This window comes from Rattus rattus, chromosome 1, assembly GCF_011064425.1.
Source record: "Rattus rattus isolate New Zealand chromosome 1, Rrattus_CSIRO_v1, whole genome shotgun sequence".
NCBI classification, from domain to species: Eukaryota; Metazoa; Chordata; class Mammalia; order Rodentia; family Muridae; genus Rattus; species Rattus rattus.
In genome coordinates, this window is record NC_046154.1 from 189,391,934 (window position 1) to 189,411,961 (window position 20,028).

General features: G+C 39.6%; 1 protein-coding gene across 2 annotated transcripts in view; it reads left to right on the plus strand.

Annotated features, from left to right (window-relative positions):
* The window catches only part of Osbpl8 (oxysterol binding protein like 8), a 159,018-nt gene that overhangs the window by 82,685 nt on the left and 56,305 nt on the right, over positions 1-20,028 (plus strand). The window contains exon 1 of one of the 2 annotated variants that reach the window (XM_032912315.1): positions 13,262-15,141. The exons of the other annotated variant lie outside the window; for it this stretch is intronic. Coding sequence (XP_032768206.1) covers positions 14,997-15,141 — 145 coding nt within the window. The 5' untranslated portion in view covers positions 13,262-14,996. Of the gene's footprint in view, positions 1-13,261; positions 15,142-20,028 lie in introns of those variants that run through there. 2 annotated transcript variants of the gene reach the window in all.

The window sequence follows — 20,028 nt, forward strand, 5'->3', positions numbered from 1 at the left end:
TTATGATCATTCACGGTTCTTCTGCTGTGTCGTAGAACTAAAGTTATTTCTGTAGCTGGGCAAAGGAGTAGACTCATCCAGGCCAGGCTAGGCTGTGTGCTGATAACCTGTCTTTAAAACTAGGGGGAAGTCATTTATACCCTTGCAGCCAGTACTAACCATTCTTTCTCTTACCCCTGCCCCACAGCCCATTCCCTCTCATTCCAGTCATTTATAGCCACTATTTCACGCCCACTTCTGTAGGACATGTTTCCTTAGTTTCTGTGCTATTCTTCTATACCTCTGGTGGTTGATTTCTGCACCTGCCTCCTTTATCTAATGTGGTGTCTTCCAGTTCTCTTCCTGTTGCTCCAAGTGAGAGGCTTTGGTTTTCAAGTCTTGCTTATATACTGAGTTCTGTATTTCAGTATTTGGAATTGCTGGATCATGAGTACCTTTATTCCTGTTTTTATATGGTCAGTGCACTGTGCTGTGATGGTTTGAAGCATATAAATAAAATCTGGACACACAAAAAACACACATACTAAGTCATGCATTCTGTGTAGTCAAACCAAACTTGACGGATAATACTCTTAAACATTGACTGCAAAATGCAATTGGAAAGTCCATTTGTGTACTTTCTGCTTTAAAACGCACTGGTCTTGAATTTTGTATTAAAATTGTACTACACAGTAGTGTTTTTATACATTTCTCATTTCATTGCACAGAATACTTAAATCTGTGTATAAAGGTTCAAAATTAAGTTTCTTTCACTACCTCTTTGATGGCGTTTTTAAGTGAAACTTAGTGTTTCCCACAAGGACACGGCAGCAGAGTCTGGGGACCAATACTGTAGTGTTATGAGACTGGCTGTGGCCTCTCAGACCCCAGCAAAGGGTGTTAGAGACTCCACAAGCCTGCGGATTGCACTTTCTGATGTATGGAACATTCTGGTACTCAGCTAGCGTTTTACTGCACGTTCTCAGTTCCCCAGCCGCACTTCATGGCTGCAGTGAGAGAGCTTTTGCTTTTAAGATTTAAAAACTTGAATTTGTTGTTTTTATTTTGGGTGATTTTAGTTATTCTTCTAAACGATGGTTTGAGATTGTTAAATGGAAAATTCCTGAAAGGAGCAACTCCTGAGTATTGTGATGAAATCCTGTCATGATCCTGCTTTGTCCTTCGAGGAATGAGAATCATCCTTTGTTGAGGGTATTCTGCTGAATGTGGTATGGAGGGGACCCCCGCCGTAAGTTATATTACAGTACACTGTTGTATTGTTGTTTTAGTTATCGTTACTCTTGTATGGTACCCACTAATGAACTAAACATTGTATAGTATAGGCTGCATAAGGCTTAGCCCCATTAGTGGTTGTAGGAATCCACTGAGGTCTTGGAATGTAATGCCCATGGGTAAGGGAAACAGAACTGTTAGTTATCTTGTACTTTAAAAAGTTACAGTTAGACCTCTAACTCTCTTAGCTATGCTGGCTGTGTCAGGCTTTAGTGTTTTCACTTCATGACTTACCTTTGTAGATGAGGCTGGTTCAGCCCCTCTTCTCCCCAGCCTTGTGTTGGAGGCACCGTCCCATATAATGCAAGCTGCCTTTAAACTATGCAATTGGGAATGATGACCTTGAACTCATGACCCTTCTGCTTTTACCCCATGAGTGCTAGGATGGCATGTGGGTACCACCATGCCCAGTGTATGTGGTATTGGGGGTTAAACCCAGAACCTTCAGCGTGCTGGGAAGACCATTACCACCAGGCTACATCCCAGCCCTAAGTCTTTATTTAGTAGGATTGTTGAAATTAAAACAAATTCATTGTTAGGTTATTATGTCATCAATCCTGAAGAGTCCCTTGTTTTAGTTGAACGTGCCTTTGACTTTTCAGTAAACTGGCCTAGTGTCCTAAATAATGTTGGCACTTCGATTCCTGCAACTATCATTTGTTTCTTTACCTTCTGTATTTCCTATAAATGGAAGAACATCAAGATTTGATTATATTAGTTTTGATCATTTTTGAACAATAGTTTTTTATAGGGGATGTGTTTTCCAATATGTTTCATCACATGTGAGGATTCATTTAATTTCTGGTTGTCCTACAAGTGGGGACGTGTGGATGAGTGGTAGATTCAAGTTGCACTAGTCTGATCTTCTTTATTGAAAGTTGCAGCTTTTCTCCTTTAATTAAGTAAAAAGGAAATGCTGCAAACACCAGTCTCCATCAGCCTTTTACCTAGTGAGATCTACAAACTTCTTTTAAAAATTATTTATTTATTTATTTATTTATTTATTTATTTATTTATTTATATGTTTAGTTTACATTTTTTCTATTTTTTATTTACATTTCAAATGTTATTCCCTTTCCCAGTTTCTCGGACATAAGCCCCCTATCCCATCCCCTTCCCCTTCTTCTATAAGGGTGTTCCCCTCCCCATCCACCCCTCCCATTCCCCTACACTGGGTTCCAACTTTGGCAGGACCAAGAGCTTCTCAATTTTTTAATGAATGATCTTATTTATTTGTGCGTGTGGCTGTATGTGCATGTGAGTGTGGGTACCTGCAAAAGCCAGAAGTGGGTGTCTGGATCCTCTGGAGTGGGAGCTATAGGCAATTATGAGCTGCCTGATATGGGTGCTGGTGACTAAACTCAGGTCCTGTGAAATTGTGCAAGTGCTTTTAACCACTGAGCCATTTCTCCAGCCCCCTTGTAAGTCTTTTTTGCCCAAAGATGGTTTTCTTGGGGTTATTATTGCTGAGATGTAAAACACCCTGACAAAAAGCAGACCGGGGAGAAAGAGTCTATCTCAGTCACAGTTCCATGTAACAGTTAATCATCAAAAGCAGCGAGAGTAAGAATTCAGGCAGGGCAGAGACCTGGAGCTGGAGCTGATCCATAGACCAGTGGAGTGGTGCTGCGTGCTGGCTTGCTCCCTGTGGTGTGCTCACCCTGTTCTCGAGTAGAGCCCAGCAGTGATACACCACCCACAATGGACTGGCCCTCTCCCGCTGACCACTAATTAAGAAGATGCCTTATAGCTGGATCTCATGGAAGCATTTTTTCAACAGAGACTCCTTTCTCCTTGATGATTCTAGCTGATATGAAATTAACATAAAACTAGTCAGTACAACTGACCCATTGTCAGCTTGACAAACACATCACTTTTCAATTAGAACCTTTCCTTTTTCATTTATCCCCATGGTGGGGCCGGTTAATAGTGATATCACAATATATGACATAAGTAATTCAGTTCAGCCCCTTTAAGTATCCAGTGTCTTTTAAAATCCAGAATATCTTTAAAAAGATCAAAGTCTTTCAACTGTGGGTTCCAGTATAAATCAAAATTACATAAGGTATTTTCTTCAAGAGCACAATCACAATGTGAACAGAGCAAACTCAAACTCAGTACTCAGTGAGTATAAATACTCACTGTCCAATTGTCTGGGACTCACTCAGTTTTCTGTTCCTCCATGGTGCTTGGGTCACTTCTCCAGCTCTGCCCTCCACTGCAGCACACACAGTTTGTCTTCTAGTTGTGACTGGCTCTGCTCCACTGCTGCTGCTCTCCTCTGTGGTCTTCCTGTAGTGCTGGCATCTCCAAAACTGCTGGGGTTCCTCGCTGCAACTGGCTGCACTTTGACCAGTAGCTTTTTCTGGGCCCTCTTCGGGGACTCCAGTCCTACCACACAGTGCCAAGCCTCAGCTGCTCCCCATGACCCCTTCACAACTTCAAAACCAGCACCTCCTGGGTGACTCTTACAACTGCCAAGTTCAGCTGCCAGCACAAGGTACAACTTTGGCCATGTCTGGAACACAGTTTCTGTGTGCTGACTCTCAGGAAATGCTTTCCAGAAGATTTCTCCTCATGATGCTGGTCTCTTGTTAAGCATCACTAATTTCTCAGCTTCTACTAACTAGCATTGAGTATCCTAGTGAAGCAAAGGTTTCACTTTAGTGGTTCTGCTCTTGTTAATCACAGCTAATTCTTCAGCTCCAGCTGACCAGAACCACAGATTTGTCATGCAGATGGCCTAGTAGAAATTTTGCTTCCCTGTAAAACTTTACAAGCCAGGCTTCCTTTATCTGCACAGCTCTCAACCTTCTTACCTTCCAGGTCCCTACAGAAAAGCTCACTGAACTGTCAATACTGATGGCTTTTCTAGCCCCAAATTCCAAAGTCTGTCCACAATCCTCCAATACAAGGTGCTTAGGTCTGTCACAGCAATGCCCCAGTCCTGCTACCAACTTGTCTTAGGTAGGGTTACTATTGCAGTGATGACCAAAGCAACTTGGTTGGTTTTATTTTGGAGGAAAGGGCTTATTTTGCTCATAGTTCCTAATGGTAGTTCATCATCAAAAGCAAAGAGAGCAAGAACTCTGGTAGGGCAGGAACCTGGAGGCAGAGGCCATGGAGGAGTGGCTGCTCTTCATGGCTTGCTCAAACTGTTTTCTCATAGAACCTAGGACTACTACCCCAGAGGTCTTGTCACCCACAGTGGGCTAGGCCCTTCTGAATTGTTCACTAAATAAGAAAATGCCTTCCAGGCAGATCATAAGGAGGCAGGTTCCTAACCGCGGCCCCTCCTCTTTGACGACTCCTGCTTGTAGTAAGGTGGCATAAAGCTGTGCCAGCTGAACACTGTCGCCTTCCACTTTTGATATTGCTTTAACATTTAGCAATGATTGTTTTTAAAGAAGAGATCTTCTTTATCTTTTTTGGCTGTTTTCAATGTAAAATTTTTGATATGAATAAATTAGGTGTTCTTAGGCATTCATTAAAATTGAGATAATAGAGGCTTGAAAGATGGCTTTGGTTAGGAGTGGGGTTGGCTCTTATGTAGGATCTGAGTTCAAATCTTAGCTCTCATGTCCAGCTGTCTTCTGGCTTACTTGGGTACTGCACCCATGCACACATATCCCTTTCCACACAAAAATTATAGCACATCATATTTTTTCGAGTTTTAAAATCATCATATTCATAAAAACTTACAGCAGAATGTGGTAGATATAACTCCTCATAGTTGATATGGTTATTACACTAACAGTTGTCATAACTATTTTGACAAAAATGATCACTTGGGTTGAAGGTAATAGGCTCATTTAGAATTTCTTTTAGGATAAGGCTGGCTGGCCCAGTGCCTCAGTGGGTAATGTACTTGCTGAGCAAATTTGGCAGCCTGACTTTGAGCCTCAAGATTCATAAAATGGTAGAAGAGAACTGGTTCCATCAATTTATCCTCTTATCTGCATGCATTCCCTCCCCCCAGTACATCATGCACATACAGAATAATAATGAACAAATAAAGAATTTCTTTTTGTGTGGATAAGCCCATACCTAATACTAATTATTTTAAAACTTAACTAGATTACACCATGATGGTACATGCCTATAACCCTAGCACTTGGAAGCTAGAGGGAGGACGATGAGGTCTGGGACTGTGTGAGACCCTGTCTGAAATAAACACAACATAAAATAAACAGCCCCCCTCATTACAAAAAAGAAATAAGATCTGTTAAGTCTGTGATGAGATGGTCAGTTATGATAGCTGATAATCACATCTAGAAAACCTTGAGAGTCCACAGTATGTCAAATACTCAAGACCAGCATTTCAGCCTCTGAGTGAGAAGAGTTAGTTATAAAAGTATGGTGACTAATGCTTAAGTCAATGTCTTCTAGTGCTTTTACATGTGTTAGCTCATAGAATTCCTATAGGAGCATATATAATGTATAAGTCATTTCCCCCTTTTACAAATGAACTCGATTAGTTGTGAAGAGTGATTTTTCCTGACTAACATTGCACAGTATACAAAGCAACTCTAATCTGGAAAAGAATTTTCATCTAGATTTTAGATTTTAATAATCCTTTTACATGCATACAATGATTTGTAGAGGATAGTTGTTACATCTCTTTTGCAGGATAATGATATGCAGTCTACTTACAGTGGTGATAATCTGGTTTAGATTTTAAGCTATTTTTTGATTATTATAATGGAGAAATTAAACACTATTATATATCCATGTTGTTTGAATAGTTAAAACAAAAATACAGTTCTTAATCGCTCACATTTTATAAGGTCTAATACTGCCACACTTGTTTTCAAGGCAGTGAGAAGGTTGGGAGCAGGGTCCCCCGCCCCCATGTAGTCCATAGTCTAGAGACTGAGCTTCTGCTTGCTGAGAGCTGGGCTATAGCTGCACACTGTCCTGAGGTAGGTCCACACCTCTGCTTTCTGCTGGCAGCCTGTGAGCTGAACTGTCACTCTGTGGGCTTCGGCCTTCTCATTTTGGTTATTCTACTGGTCCTCTGTGATCATACTCTGGGGGTTCATTTGTTTGTTTGGCTTTGTATTTCCTACTGACTCATGTTGAACATTCTTATGCCTCCTGTGTAGCTTTTAGGAATACCAATTCTTATTTGGTCCATGTACAAATTTGGCTTTTCATGCTGGGCAGTGATGGTGCAAGCCTTTAATCCCAGCACTTGGGAGGCAGAGGCAGGTGGGTCTCAGATTTCGAGGCCAGCCTGGTCTATAAAGTGTGTTCTAGAGTAGCTAAGGCTATACAGAGAGACCCTGTCTAGAAAAACAAAACAAAACAAAAAATATCATTTTCATTAGTATTGAGTTTTAAGTTATTAAATATATTTGTGCCATTTTTTAATGGCTTCATATTTTATTTTCTTACAGTTTTGGCATGCCATATCAGTGTCTTAATGTTCTTGACAGAGCAGATGTTTTTAACTTTAATGTAGATAGCTTTGTAATTTCCCCCAAGCTTTTCTCATTAAAAATTTGTTTCTTCACTTTACTTCCTGATGGTAGCCTCCCTTTCTCTTCACACCCCCATACTCCCTCCCCTTCGCTGAAGAGGAGGAGAGAGGCACTTCCCTTTCTCTGCCACCAACCCACCCTGGCATATCAAGTCACAGCAGAACTAGACACTTCCTCTCTCACTAAGGCCAAACAAGTCAACCCAGCTAAGGGGAAGGTATCCAGAGACAGCCACCACTCCAATTGTTGGGCCACCCATGTGGAGACACGCTGCACATCTGCTACACATGTGTATGGGGCCTAGGTCCAGTCCACACATGCTCTTTTGTTGGTGGTTCAGTCTCTGTGAGCTTGTATGGGCCCAGGTTAGTTGACTCTAGGGTCTTAGGGTGTCTTTGACCCCTCTGGTGCCAGCAATTCTTCCCCAATTCTTCCACATGACTCCCTGAGCTTTGCCTGATGTTTGACTGTGGGTGGCTGTATCTGCCATCAGCTGTCGTATAAAGCCTCTCAAATTCAGTTATGCTAGGCTCCTGTCTGCAAGCATAGCAGAGTATCATTAGTCAGGAGTTGACTTTCTCCCATGGGTGTGCCTTAAGTTGGACTAGTCATTGGTCGGCCATTCTCTCAATCTCTACTCCATCTTTATCCCTACACATCTTGTAGGCAAGGCAAATTTGGGCTGGAGGTATTGCGGGTGGATTGGTGTCTCCTTTCCTCCACTGGAAGCCCTGGCTGGCTACAGGAAGTGGCCACTTCTAGCTCCATATCCCCAGCTGCTAGGAGTCTCAGCTATAGCTAGGTCACCCCTATAGACTCCCAGGAGCTTCTCCTGTTCCAGGTGCTCTGATTTGTCCTAGAAATGCCCGCTCAACAATTTCCCCTTCCCTCCCCCCCCTCAACCTCCTCCCTTCCCTGTGCTCTCCCCATGCCTCATCCCCCTCCTCCTTCCCCTTCCCACTTACTCACTCACTCTCCCACTTCTGATGTCTATTTTATTTCCCCTTCTGAGTGAGATTCAAGCGTCCTCCCCTGAGCCCTCCCTGTTACTTAGTTCTGTGGATTATAGCATGGTTATTGTGTACTTTATGGCTAATACCTACTTATAAGTGAGTACATGCTATGCATGTCTCTGACAACCTTTATAGTGTCAGGACATTGCTCTCCTGTTTTGCTTCCCCCCTGTGTGTGTGTGTGTGTGTGTGTGTGTGTGTGTGTGTGTGTGTGTGCGTGCGTGCGTGTGTGTGTGTGTGTGTGTGTGTGTGTGTGTGTGTGTGTGTGTGTGTGTGTCAAATCTCAGGACAGAACACTTACAGACAACATGGTTCCACGTGGAGAGGTTTAATGAAAGAAAAAGGATAGAGCAGAGGAAAGGCCGGCCAGGGAAGGAGAAAGGAGAAAGGAGAAAGGAGAAAGGAGACAGAGAGAGAGAGAGAGAGAGAGAGAGAGAGAGAGAGAGAGAGAGAGAGAGAGAGAGAGAGAGAAACAAAGAGCAAGTGTGGGTAAGAGGGGAGTAAGAGGAGGGGTCAAGCAGTCTCTTATATAGTCAGGCACAGCTGGCTGTTGCTAGGCGACTGTAGGGCGGAGCATACCTGGCTGCTGCCAGGGAGCTGTGGGGGTGGAGCTTAGACAGAATACCAAACACTCTAGATCTTCTCTTTCCCCTCCCTAAGCAAGATCTGAACTCCTTCCTACCTAGGAACCTCCCAAGTGCTGAAATTACTGATGTGCACTTCCCTTCCTGACCTAAAAGTGCAGCTTAAATATTACTCCTCTATAGGACCTTATTAAATGATACTGCTGTTGTTACTTTCAAAATCCCATATCAGTACTTTTGAGATTTTATAATTTGCTCCTTTATATGGTTATTAGAGTAGGATTTAGATTCAAACTCAACATGCAGGTTTGTAAAGGGAGTTAAATACCTTAAGTTATAAGCTTAATAAGCCATTATTTACTATTTGATAAATTCATTGTTTCAGTGTTTTGTGTCTTTTTCATGTAAATTGGTTCATCAACTTAAGAGAGAACATAATTACTTAAAAACATGATTGATTTTTTGAAATAGAATTTCTTCCCATTTTCTAGAGATTTTCCTGTTTTTGTTGGAATATCTGCAGAGACAGGCTTACTCAACCCACATCTGTCAGGATAATCTTTAGTTCCTTCACATTCTATTAGAGCAATGACTCGGTTTCTTCCAAAAACTGTACATTTTCCACATTTTTTCTCATCAGCTTATCTTACCATTAAAATTTTTTGTAAAATTTATGTGGGTGCATTTTTCCTGCATGTGCTTCTGTGCACCATGTACATGGCTGGTGCTGTAGAGGCCAGAGGCAGACATCGACCCCCTGGAACTGGAAGTACAGACAGCAGAGAGCCACCAGATAGATGGTAGGGACCAAACTTGAAGAGTAGCCAGTGCTTCTTTAAAAATGAGCTTACCTCCTAGTAGTTTAAGTTAAGTATTATTATAGTCTCAGAAAGGGTAAGATGGGTTTCACTCTTACTGTTTGGGCTTAGTGTATCTTTCAGTTGTTGTTCAGGAAAGGCAGACATGTTGACTAATTAAGCCTGTTTTCTCCATTTCTCTGACTGTTTTTAAAGAACAAGAGAGCCAAAGGAACATGGGACTAAATCATAGCTCATCTCAAGAGATGCTCATTCCCTCAGGACTCATAGTCAGGCTTCGTGGTGTGCTGTGATTGGTAGCTAACCTTCTTTGTTGTAAAAAGCTATTTTCTACATTTTTATTTTTAAGCTAGTTTGTAAATACTTTGCGTTTTGAGAGAACAGCCCATGTTCCTTGCTGAAACTTCAGCCCATTTCATACTTTTGTTTTGTTTGTTTGTTTGTTCGTTTGAGATACAGGTTCCCTTTACATCTCAGTCTGGCTTGAATTTATAATTCTCCTGCCTTACCTTCCTGAGTGCTGGGATTACAGGCATGTATGGCTCAAACTAATTCTTTAATGTTACAGTTTTGAATGATATAACAAAAGCCTTTGTTTAATTAGGGTTTTACCCAAGTTAACTTAGACCAGTGCATTTCTGTTATCCCCTAGTAAATACTCTGAAACCTAAAGGCAACTCCCTCTTTGTTCTGGCAGAATTAAAAATAAGAGTCTCTATCTAGAGCTATGAGAAAACATGAGCGTAAAGGAGAGAGGTTCAGTGCAGCAGCTTTCTACTGAGCTTTCTACCTTAGGGGGTTGGATCATATTCCCCAGGTGGCTATGGTAGGCGCTGCTGGTATACTCTCAGATGACAGACACAGGAGAACCTTTAGGAAAGGGGTTCACAGGTACAAAGACACCTAGAAGTCACTCTCTTCCATGAACCGAAGCAATTCTTCCTTCCTCGGTAAGACGTTTGAACCTTTATTGGCCATAAACACACAGATGTGTTTGTTCTTGAATGTGTATGTATTATATCTCATGAGAACTGTATGTCGAAAGAGGACTTTGATTTTCCCTTTCCCTCATCTTTAACTCCACCCTCTGAGTTCTGGTGCTGGCTTCCAACTATTTGTTAGAAATAGTCTAAATTACAGACTGTGGCACCTTCTGAGGTTTGGAGGCCTTAATGCCTTGGATTCTGAAGTTACCAATACTTCTTTAGATGTTATTTTCTGGTTTGAAATTCCTTGTGTTTAGGAAGCTGCTTAATAACATAATGAAAGTCAACATCATATTTTTTGAAATTAAGAAAGAGTAGGATATTTTTAAATTCCTCTTGTCAAATGTTATAATATCTGTGTTTAACACTGTGTCTACAAAGGAAACTAAAATAACTCGAAAGCATTTATTGAAAATTGGGAATGACTTTGTCTTGAGCATCTTGGCAGAGATTCGGGAGGTCTGGCCTAGCCTTGCTAGGCCTTTTAAGTTGCTTTTTTTTTTTTTAAATCAAAGTAGAAAGAGGAATATAAGAGTAACAAGGACCATTTCTTTCCTTGAAAAACTGTTTAAGTGTATTTCTAAGTTAAGGTACTTTAAGGGTAATCAGATATTACCTCTACTAGTTAGTTCTTGCTGTTGGGATTTAATGCCCTTTGTTTGGAAAATCTGGGTGAGTATGCTCTCCTCTTTACAAAGTGACAACAGGGCTTCCGTTCAGTCGGATGCTGTCACTTTCCCTTCTCTGAGGAGTATAGAGCCAGAGTCTCAGTGTATGTTTAATAAATGTAGAGCAGAACTATTGCTGTGAATAATATGCCAATGAAATGGCTTAGCGAGTGAAAGTATTTTCAACCAAACCTGACAGAGTTCTGTCTGATCCCTGAGAGCCAAATGGTATGGAAGGAAAGAGTCAGTCTCTGCAGGTTGTCCTCTGACCTCTATAAGTGTGCCAGGGGGGTGATTGTCACCCCCCCCACACTTGCATGCACGCCCACACAAACAAACAAATGAGTATTAAATTATAATTTAAATTCTGTTCAACATATTGTCTTTGTGCTTTCTGTGCAATAGGCAATAATTGAACAACTTTTGTTAAAAGGAAATTAGTATCTGTAAGTACAATAAACTATTCTATGTACATGCACAATGAGAAGGGATCAGTGCGAGTGCTCAGAGGTCCCTAGATATGTAGCTCCTAATTGGCTTTTACTGTCACACCTACTGGCCCTGTCACCTACGGCTTTTTCTTGCCTTGTATTTATAGCAATGGTACTATCATGTGTGCATATCTACAGCATTTATTCGGAAGGACTGAGGAAGTGTTCAAAGAAAAACTTTAGATAAATTTAACAGTTTATTTGAACAAGAATAATTCATGTATTGGGCAGCATTCTGTACTGGACAGAGGCTCAAAGAATGTAGGACAGTGAATATTGACAGACAGAACTCTAAAGTGGAGTACAAGGTAGCTTTTTGCCTCATTTGAGCATGGCCTGTAATTGGCTCAAGTGGCTTTATGATCTTGGCTGACATTTGACTTTCCGTTGCAAAATTACACCAGGTTAAATTCACATTCACTTATAAGCAAGTTGTTTTGTAGTTCATTCTGTAGGAACTCAAATTACCGAGACAGCCTCAGTCTAAATGTCTTCTGCCTATTCAACAAATCCTTGTGTAAAAAGAAGGGGCAATAAAAATTCTCTGGGTTGTAGTGTGGCCTTGATTTCTTTGAGAATCTTATGGTTTGGATATAAATGAACTCAAAGGATCATGTGTTTTGGGCTTGTTCCCCTGGTGTTGGGCTGTTGCAGTAACTGGATCTCAGGGGCTCTAACTTTGTCAGCAGAATAAGCCCTTGATAAAACCTAGTTTCTGAATAGACTAGTAGAAGGTCAGTCAGTCTTGTCCTTAGGTCCTGTTGTCTCCTTGGCTTCCTGGCTACTGTGAAGTGAGGAGGTTTTTGTCACATGCTGCTGCCACTGTGGTGTTTTCTGTCTCACTGCACGCCTTAGCAATAGGGCTAACCAAACCAAACATGAACTAAACCCTACTGAGACCATGGGCCAAAAGCCCTTCTTTTTTTCCTTTTCAATTTTGTATGTCAGTTATTTTGCTACAGTCATAAAATGCTCAGTGGATTACTAGTCATAATCACTAGTGAGTGCTGGAAAACACAGGGCTCAGCATTGCTTGTAGTTTGGTTCTGGGCTATTGCTGGTAGCAGGAATACAGCAGAAGTATGTTGTACTGTTTAGCTTACAGTAGCCTATCAAATGAAAAGTAGGACATGTTCTTGTACTAGAGATATTGTCAGTTAATTCAAACGTGGGTCTAGGGAAAGAGACAAAATTATAATGTACACAAGGACAAGCTTCAGGTCAGAGAAGAACTTGGGCGGAGGTGACCCAAGCAGCTCCCCTTGTAAAACATGGTGCCCTGGCAGGGGACGTTTTGGTAAAAGTAGCTATTTGACTTGATGACCTTTTATGTCCTAAACAGTGCTGATTTACTATTACCTTTTTTTTTGGTACAGTATCTATGCTGGTACAGTCTTTTCTACCTCATAGACTGGACAGAAGTAAGCCCTAGAGGAGATTGTTTACATGGGTATTTTCTCAGTTCTACCAGAAAGAGAGCAGGGGATGGGTGGGGACAGTCACATGATTTCTGGTTGGAGATAATACAGAGGCTTAGGGGATAGTGAACTCATGAGCTCTGAGTACCTTGTGCATCAAATCTGAGTATTTTAGAACCTGAACTGACAAGAGGTGCACTTGAGGATTCTTTAAAAAATACACAAAAGTAAATAAAAATGAGTGCAAAGTAGGTTTTTGAAAGCTATAATATTTTAAATATTATTATTATATTCTACTAATGTGCAAAATTGAGAGTTTGGCAGGGTTAGGATTTCTAAATGGGGCACCATTCTCTTTGAGATTCCAGTATTATTAATGAATATTTTAAAATATTAATTTGTCCATTTGACATAATCCTGTGTAATTTGCTGTTGTGAATTGTGCACAAAAGGACTTTTTGATATAAAGACTGACATGTGACATGGCTTTTGTGCCTCTTTGAGCCTATATTTGTGCATCTCAGGTTCATTGTGAAATTTGTGTTGCAGATGTATTCCCGTTCTTGTTTATGGTCTTCAAAACACAAAAACAAGTTCTTTCCTCTGATGTTCCTTGAATTTTAGGAGAGAACACGTTATTCTAATGCTTTTGCCTGGAACCTTTGCAGACTGTATACAATAATCCTACAATACAGATGCTACTCTGAGTATTTTATAGAGAAGGAAATGGAGACACCATTAAATTTAAACCCTACTTAACTGTAAGGGGTAATGCCTTTTCTTTATTCCTTTAAAGGCAAGCACCAACTATATGAATTAATTATATTTTCTGCTTGCCTACAATTACTAGTAATTTACATCTTATGGTTTGAGGAAGAGTGAAACAAGGCAAAAACAGAGGCCCTCAGACAACACCACAGCTTTGATGAGAGTAACCATAAACTTAATTTTACAATGATTTTGAAATGCATTTGCCCAAGTACGAGGTGGATAACATTATACGGGAAACTTGGTTGTTTTTTAATGTAGCCCTGGCTGGCCTGGAACTCACTATGTAGTCTGCTTGCTCCTGCCCCTTGAGTGTTGGAATTAAAGGCATGTACCACCCTCACTATCAGAAACTGTGTTTTTAATGCTTTTTTTTCCTTAAGAAGAAATACTCTTAAGGTTATATGGAATGATGCTGTATGTGAACCAAGACTTGGTCGGCTTTAAAATGTGTGCATAGTAAGAAAGAAACTGAATCTCAGGGCAAAATTCTTGTAAGAATAAACCACCAAGTTTAACTTGAATGGAGTTAGGATAAGGCAAAAGTAATTTAATAAAACGAGAAGAGTTCTTGGGAATTTTAAAAGTTAGGCATAAGGAGATGGTATAGGTTATTACTTTTGAAATAGCAAATTATTTGTTTTTATATGGGCAAAAGTAGTTGGTAGATCATGCATTTTGAATGTTTTAAACACCAGGAAGAGGATCTGTACAGCTAATGCTTCAAGGGAGTGTATGCTAGAGTGTGTGGCATCTTTATGGTGTCATTTAATCGTCTGTGTTAATTGATTCACATTAACGGTGTCTTAATGACTACTGTATTCCTCTTAGAAGTAAAACTTATATGTTAACTCTCTGCTTTAGCAGTTGTGATCCATCAAAATTGTACTTGAAAGAATATCTTTCCTTATGAATTCTTAATTATGGCCAAGACAAGCAGCAGATTAGATATAAATCTAGAAGCTTCAGGAAAGATAAAAAGTATAATGTTGAGATCTATTTTTGAAGTAACCAAAAGCTGGAAAGAAAAGAGTCAGGAGAGGAGGGAGATGTGGCCAGATACTACAAAAACATAATAGATGTGGTGAAAGGTTTGTCATCTTGAGAAAAGAAGGGAACCTATTACTTCATCGAGAATGGCTAAGTATTGATCTTGCTTTGTTTTTCTAAAGCAGCGAGCAGTTCAGTGCAGGGAATCGTTCCTTTGATATAAACTCAAAGCATTAGTGGAATAGCCCTTTAATCAACTCTTTTTTCTTTTTTTCTTTTTTTTTTTTGAAAAGGAACCAGTTGTCTGGCTCAGTGCCTTTGCCGTCAGTCTCTCTATCTGTTTATTGCTGATTTGACAGTCTCTGGTCCTCCTTTCTGTTAAATGTGTGTGTCCTTTGTTTGTGCTGGTTGGCTACATTTGGATGTGAGAGAAAAGCCTGCCTTTGCCATATTGGGCTAATTAGCCTTCTGGGTGAGCATATATATTAAATAGGCCTTGTAAGCCATGAAAGAAGAGAGTTCACAACATCGTAGATTTTCTTCATGTACTGGGGTTTCGTCTGTTTTATTCCCTCCACGTATTGATGGCCGAAAGCTTGTCCGGAATGCTTCGTTTGGAGGATACAATGAACTTTCTCCTTCCTTACAAGGTTTGTTTGTTTGTTTAATCTTGCATTCTTGTCTTAATTTCTTACATTTTCTTAATGAAAATAAAACGGGGATTTTAAAATCTTATCGTTATGTTTCATTGAAACCATTCTGTTGCGAGAGCTTAGCTTTCAGTGACTGCCTCACTATGGCTGGGCTTCCTGTCAGTTTCTCGTAATAGTCTCTTCAGCTAACACTTAAGAGCTAATGAGTCGGGAAAATAGAAATCTTGATTTTCTTTTTACCATGTGCATTTTGATTTAAATATAGAAGTAAATATATGACCCTTGATGACAATTAAAGCATTTCTGAATTCGATTTATACAATACATATATATTCCTGTAAAGAAATGATATTGACAGAGGTTTTAGCAGATGAAACCCAGACATTTAACATGAATAATTAGCCATTTCTGTAAAGTAGTCATTATAATTAATGTTAATCTTAACAATCTTTTAATTCTTGACTATAGTAAAGTTTTCTTTACTATATATTTTTTGCTAGACTTATTCATGTGGAGTTAATTTTTGCTAAGAAAATTATATGTTATATACAGTGTAATATTTATTAAATGAAATTAGATATTTTAAAGCTATCATTTAGGCATTAAATGATTGGTCAATAAGATGTAGACAACTTGAGCTTTTATTTGAAAACAATTTATTGTGACAAAATATTTGGTTATTCATTTTAATATCTACTAATATATATATATTTTTTTTGACATTTACATTTTTTTAATTTGAAGTAGAGTTTCTGTTTTATCCTAACCTTTTTGTGTCTTTGTGAATAACCATGATGACAATAAGCATTGTTTTGAGATACCTAAACATTAAATATATTATTATAAATTCACTAATTTCAGATTCTTTTCTAACAACATTTTCAAAAAAAAAAAATAAATAAAACCACGGTTCTAAGCTATACCTAAGTAGCATAAGCTTTGAGTAGTAGTTAATCAGTATTGTCTTCTTAACATAGTGTGCTTACAATCACGCTTCGTTTATGTCCTTAAGCAGTGTAAATTTTAGTGTGTCCTTATTCAGAAGTGACTTTAGGTGAACTATACTGACGCTGTTAAATACTGTCACGTGCAGCCTTTGCTCACCTGAGACTTAGCTCCTGTTCTTGACTGTTTAGCCGTTGCTAGGTGTAATAGCACAGGCCATTGTTGACCTTCACGCCGCAGACCTGCTTCTCATGAAGGAGTAATCAGTGACCTTGGTAAACAGTAGAAAACTTTCCTGTCTGAAAGTGTGATATGTACTTACTTAGGAAACCAAAGGCATCATTGTGAATTTATTTTGTCAAAGGAATAAATGATTTGCTGTGTCTCCCAGTTCTTCTAGTAGAGAAATCCTGTAAGGCTTCATCTGTGTTCTGTGATAAAAGCTCTTCAGAGTATCAGCTTTATCAGCCCAGCAGTAGAATCCAGTATCCCAGAGAATGGGCTTTTTGTTATGTATTTAAATTAAAGGTAAAAAGAAGTAGGCATCTGATGTCTTCTGAGATATTTTATTGTCCTGAAAAATTATCTTAGATGCATTTGCTTTCATCTAGTAACATTAGAGGAGAATTAATTCTTTTTTTCTTTTTCTTTTTTTTTCGGAGCTGGGGACCAAGCCCAGGGCCTTGCGCTTGCTAGGCAAGTGCTCTACCACTGAGCTAAATCCCCAACCCCGAGGAGAATTAATTCTAAGTCAGTGATATTTAATGATAACTTTATCTTACACATCACTTCTAATTTTTATTGGAAATTTTACCTATTTTATATTTTATAGGAAGTTTTATCTATTTCTTTTTTTTTTTTTTGTTTCTTTTTTTCGGAGCTGGGGATCGAACCCAGGGCCTTGCGCTTCCTAGGCAAGCGCTCTACCACTGAGCTAAATCCCCAACCCCAGTTTTATCTATTTCTGCTTCATCTCTATTTTTCACTCCCACACCCTTCTACCAAGCAGTGCATTGTTTGACTGATAAAGAGCTGTACCCAGAGCTCCGCCCTTGCCTGTGTGCTCATAACATTGGGATGCAGTGTGTTTGGCTTACTTTGGACCTAATTGTATCTTGAAAGCTCAGCTCTGATTTACAGCTGTGGCCATTCTACTTGTTTCCAGAATGCTACCTAAGAATTGTGGGAAACCCTTAGCAAAGAAATAGACTATAAGCTTTACTTCAGGCTTTTAAAAGTAACGTTTTACTTCTCAAATAAAAAAGAAAAAAAAAAAAAACAATTATTCAGGCCCAGAAACGTGGCTCAGTGGTTAAGAGCACTGACTGCTCTTTCAGAGGACACAGGTTCCATTCCTAACACACCCATGATGGCTAACCATGCCTGTAACTCCAGTTTCAGAGGTTCAGACACCCTCTCCTGGACTCCATGAGTACCAGGTTTGCATGTAGTACACATACATAAATTCAAGCAAAATACACATAGATAAATGGTAAAAATTTCTAAAATTACAGTTGTGCATGTATATGTGAGCATGCTGTGGGCTCATGTTGAGGTCAGAGAACAACTTGCAGGATTTGATTCTTCCACTATGAAGGCCCTGGAGATTGTACACAGTTGCCATGGTTAGTGGCTGGCAAGCACGGTGCCTGCTCATCCACCCTTTGGACCCTCTTAGCATTCTTTTTCCATACGATTTTATAGTTCTTGGATATTCAGCATAGTAAGTGTTTGTGTACATTTACTTAGTAGATGGCTGTTAGTTAAACCTGCATTTGTAAAAATATAAGCAATTTTTAAAAGACCAAAGCAACATAAAGTGTTTCATGTTGTATCTAAACAAGCCAAGTTTTGCTCTTGGAATGCATCTTGTCCATTATGCTAGCATTCATATTATTTAAAAAGCTGATTTATTCAGAACCAGAATCCTGTTTAGTAGAAGTCAACTCTGTGCTAAGAAATCATCTCATAGAAAGTTCACTTAGACAAGAAACTAAAGTCACTAGAAGCTAAACAAAACTTGGCATGGATTTATAGACGAGTTCTATTCAATAGAATCATCATAAGCCTGACTATTCCAAATATGAAGACGTCAAAACAAAAGGATACCGTAGGTATTTAAGTGCCAGGTTACATGTGACTAAACCGTTTTTGGTTGAGCTGTTATTAGGGAATTCTTTTGTATCAGCTTTGATGAGAACATTTTGGAAAGGCACCAGTGCATTTTGATTTTGCAGAGTACTGTGGCACTCTCTTCAGACTCTCCAGTGTTCTCCCCTGGAGCAAAATGGCAGCCCTGGGTTTAATTGCTTGTCCAACTCTATAGCTAATGAGTGATGGCACTAGTGCTTGGATCCCACTCCCTGTTCTCTCAGCTGTTCTCCTGCCTTCATTATGAGAAGCTGTTGTAGTGTCACACTTCTCTCTTGAGTCCTCGGCTCCTCTCTGGACAGTAGCTTTTTCTGAATATAGGAAGCAGTGGCCTGCACAGGCTCTCACAGGTTGTCTCAGCTGACCTAGAACTTGCTCTGTAGACCCGGCTGTCCTCAGACTCATAGAGATCCACCGGCTTGTGTTCCCCAAGTGCAGAGGTTAAGGGTGGGGTGGGCACCACCATAATGGACCACTGCTAAATGTTTCTGACAAAGCCCCAAAAGTCCTAATAAATAGACTTCCATGGCATAACTTTTAAAGACAAGGTCCTGATTATTAAACTTTATGGCAGATGTTTTTAGGATAGATAATTTTGTACCTTTTTAGGATTTCAGATCCGTCCAGTCTGGAGAAGATCTAGCATAAACACTAGCAGCAATTTGTTGCGTTACTGCTTTGGAATTCCCCTTGGAAGCCCAGTGTGCAATTTGGAAAATTTTTGTTTTAGAGCTTTTAGAGGAGTGTTTTTATATGTTCTGTATGTTTTATGTTAATCATCCACTTTTTAAAACTTTTAGTTGACATTTAAGGAATTTGACCAGATTTGCATATTTTAGAAAGCATTTAACTTCACCCATTTATAGATAAAATGAAAAATTAATTTAAAGTTAATCATGCACTATGAATGAAGCTAATTATATGATTTGCTAGTTTAAAATATGGCACTCTGTTAAAATGGAATTCATTGATATGGTTTGACAAGTCGTATATAACCTAGGTTCATGACTACCATTTTCTAACATTTAGGACGTTGTAGATTGCATTTTGTTAATGTTTGCTGTAGAGCTGGGGCATGGCTCGGTTAACTGTATGGTGCTCTATGAAAACATGAGGGCCTGAGTTCAGATTCTCTGCACCCATGGGCAATCTAGGTCCAGCAGAACATATTTGTAACCCAGTGCTGGGAAGGTGGAGGCAGGAGGTTTGCTGGGAGGTTTCTAGATAACTAGCCAGATGGACAAGGTTCACAGGAGATCGTCTCAAAAAATAAAGTGTAGAGTAATTGAAAAGACACTGATATCAACCACAGATACACAGACAGGAACTTACTCACATATACACACAATGTCTAATTTAGAGTGCTCTTGTCATTACTGTTCTAGTTTGGAAATAATACGTGCGTGGATGCAGACACAGTGAGCTGGACCTTTTCTTAACCTAGCAAGTGGGTTGATATAGACTGAGATGAGACTAGAACAACACTGGGGAAACTGAAGTCTTTTAAACAATGTATACTTCCCTGTGTATATTTATAGGTTCTTTGAAGTATGTTAGTCATTAGTATTGAGAATTCTTTTTTTTTTGTAGAATTTTTTTATTGGATTTTTTTTTATTTATGTTTTAAATGTTATTCCCTTTCCCACTTTCCTGGACATAAGCCCCCTATCCCATCTCCCCCCCCACCTCTTCTATAAGGGTATTCTCTTCCCCAACTACCACCCCTTCCTGCCCCCCTAACATTTCCTGACACTGGGGAGCGTCCAGCCTTGGCAGGACCAAGGGCCT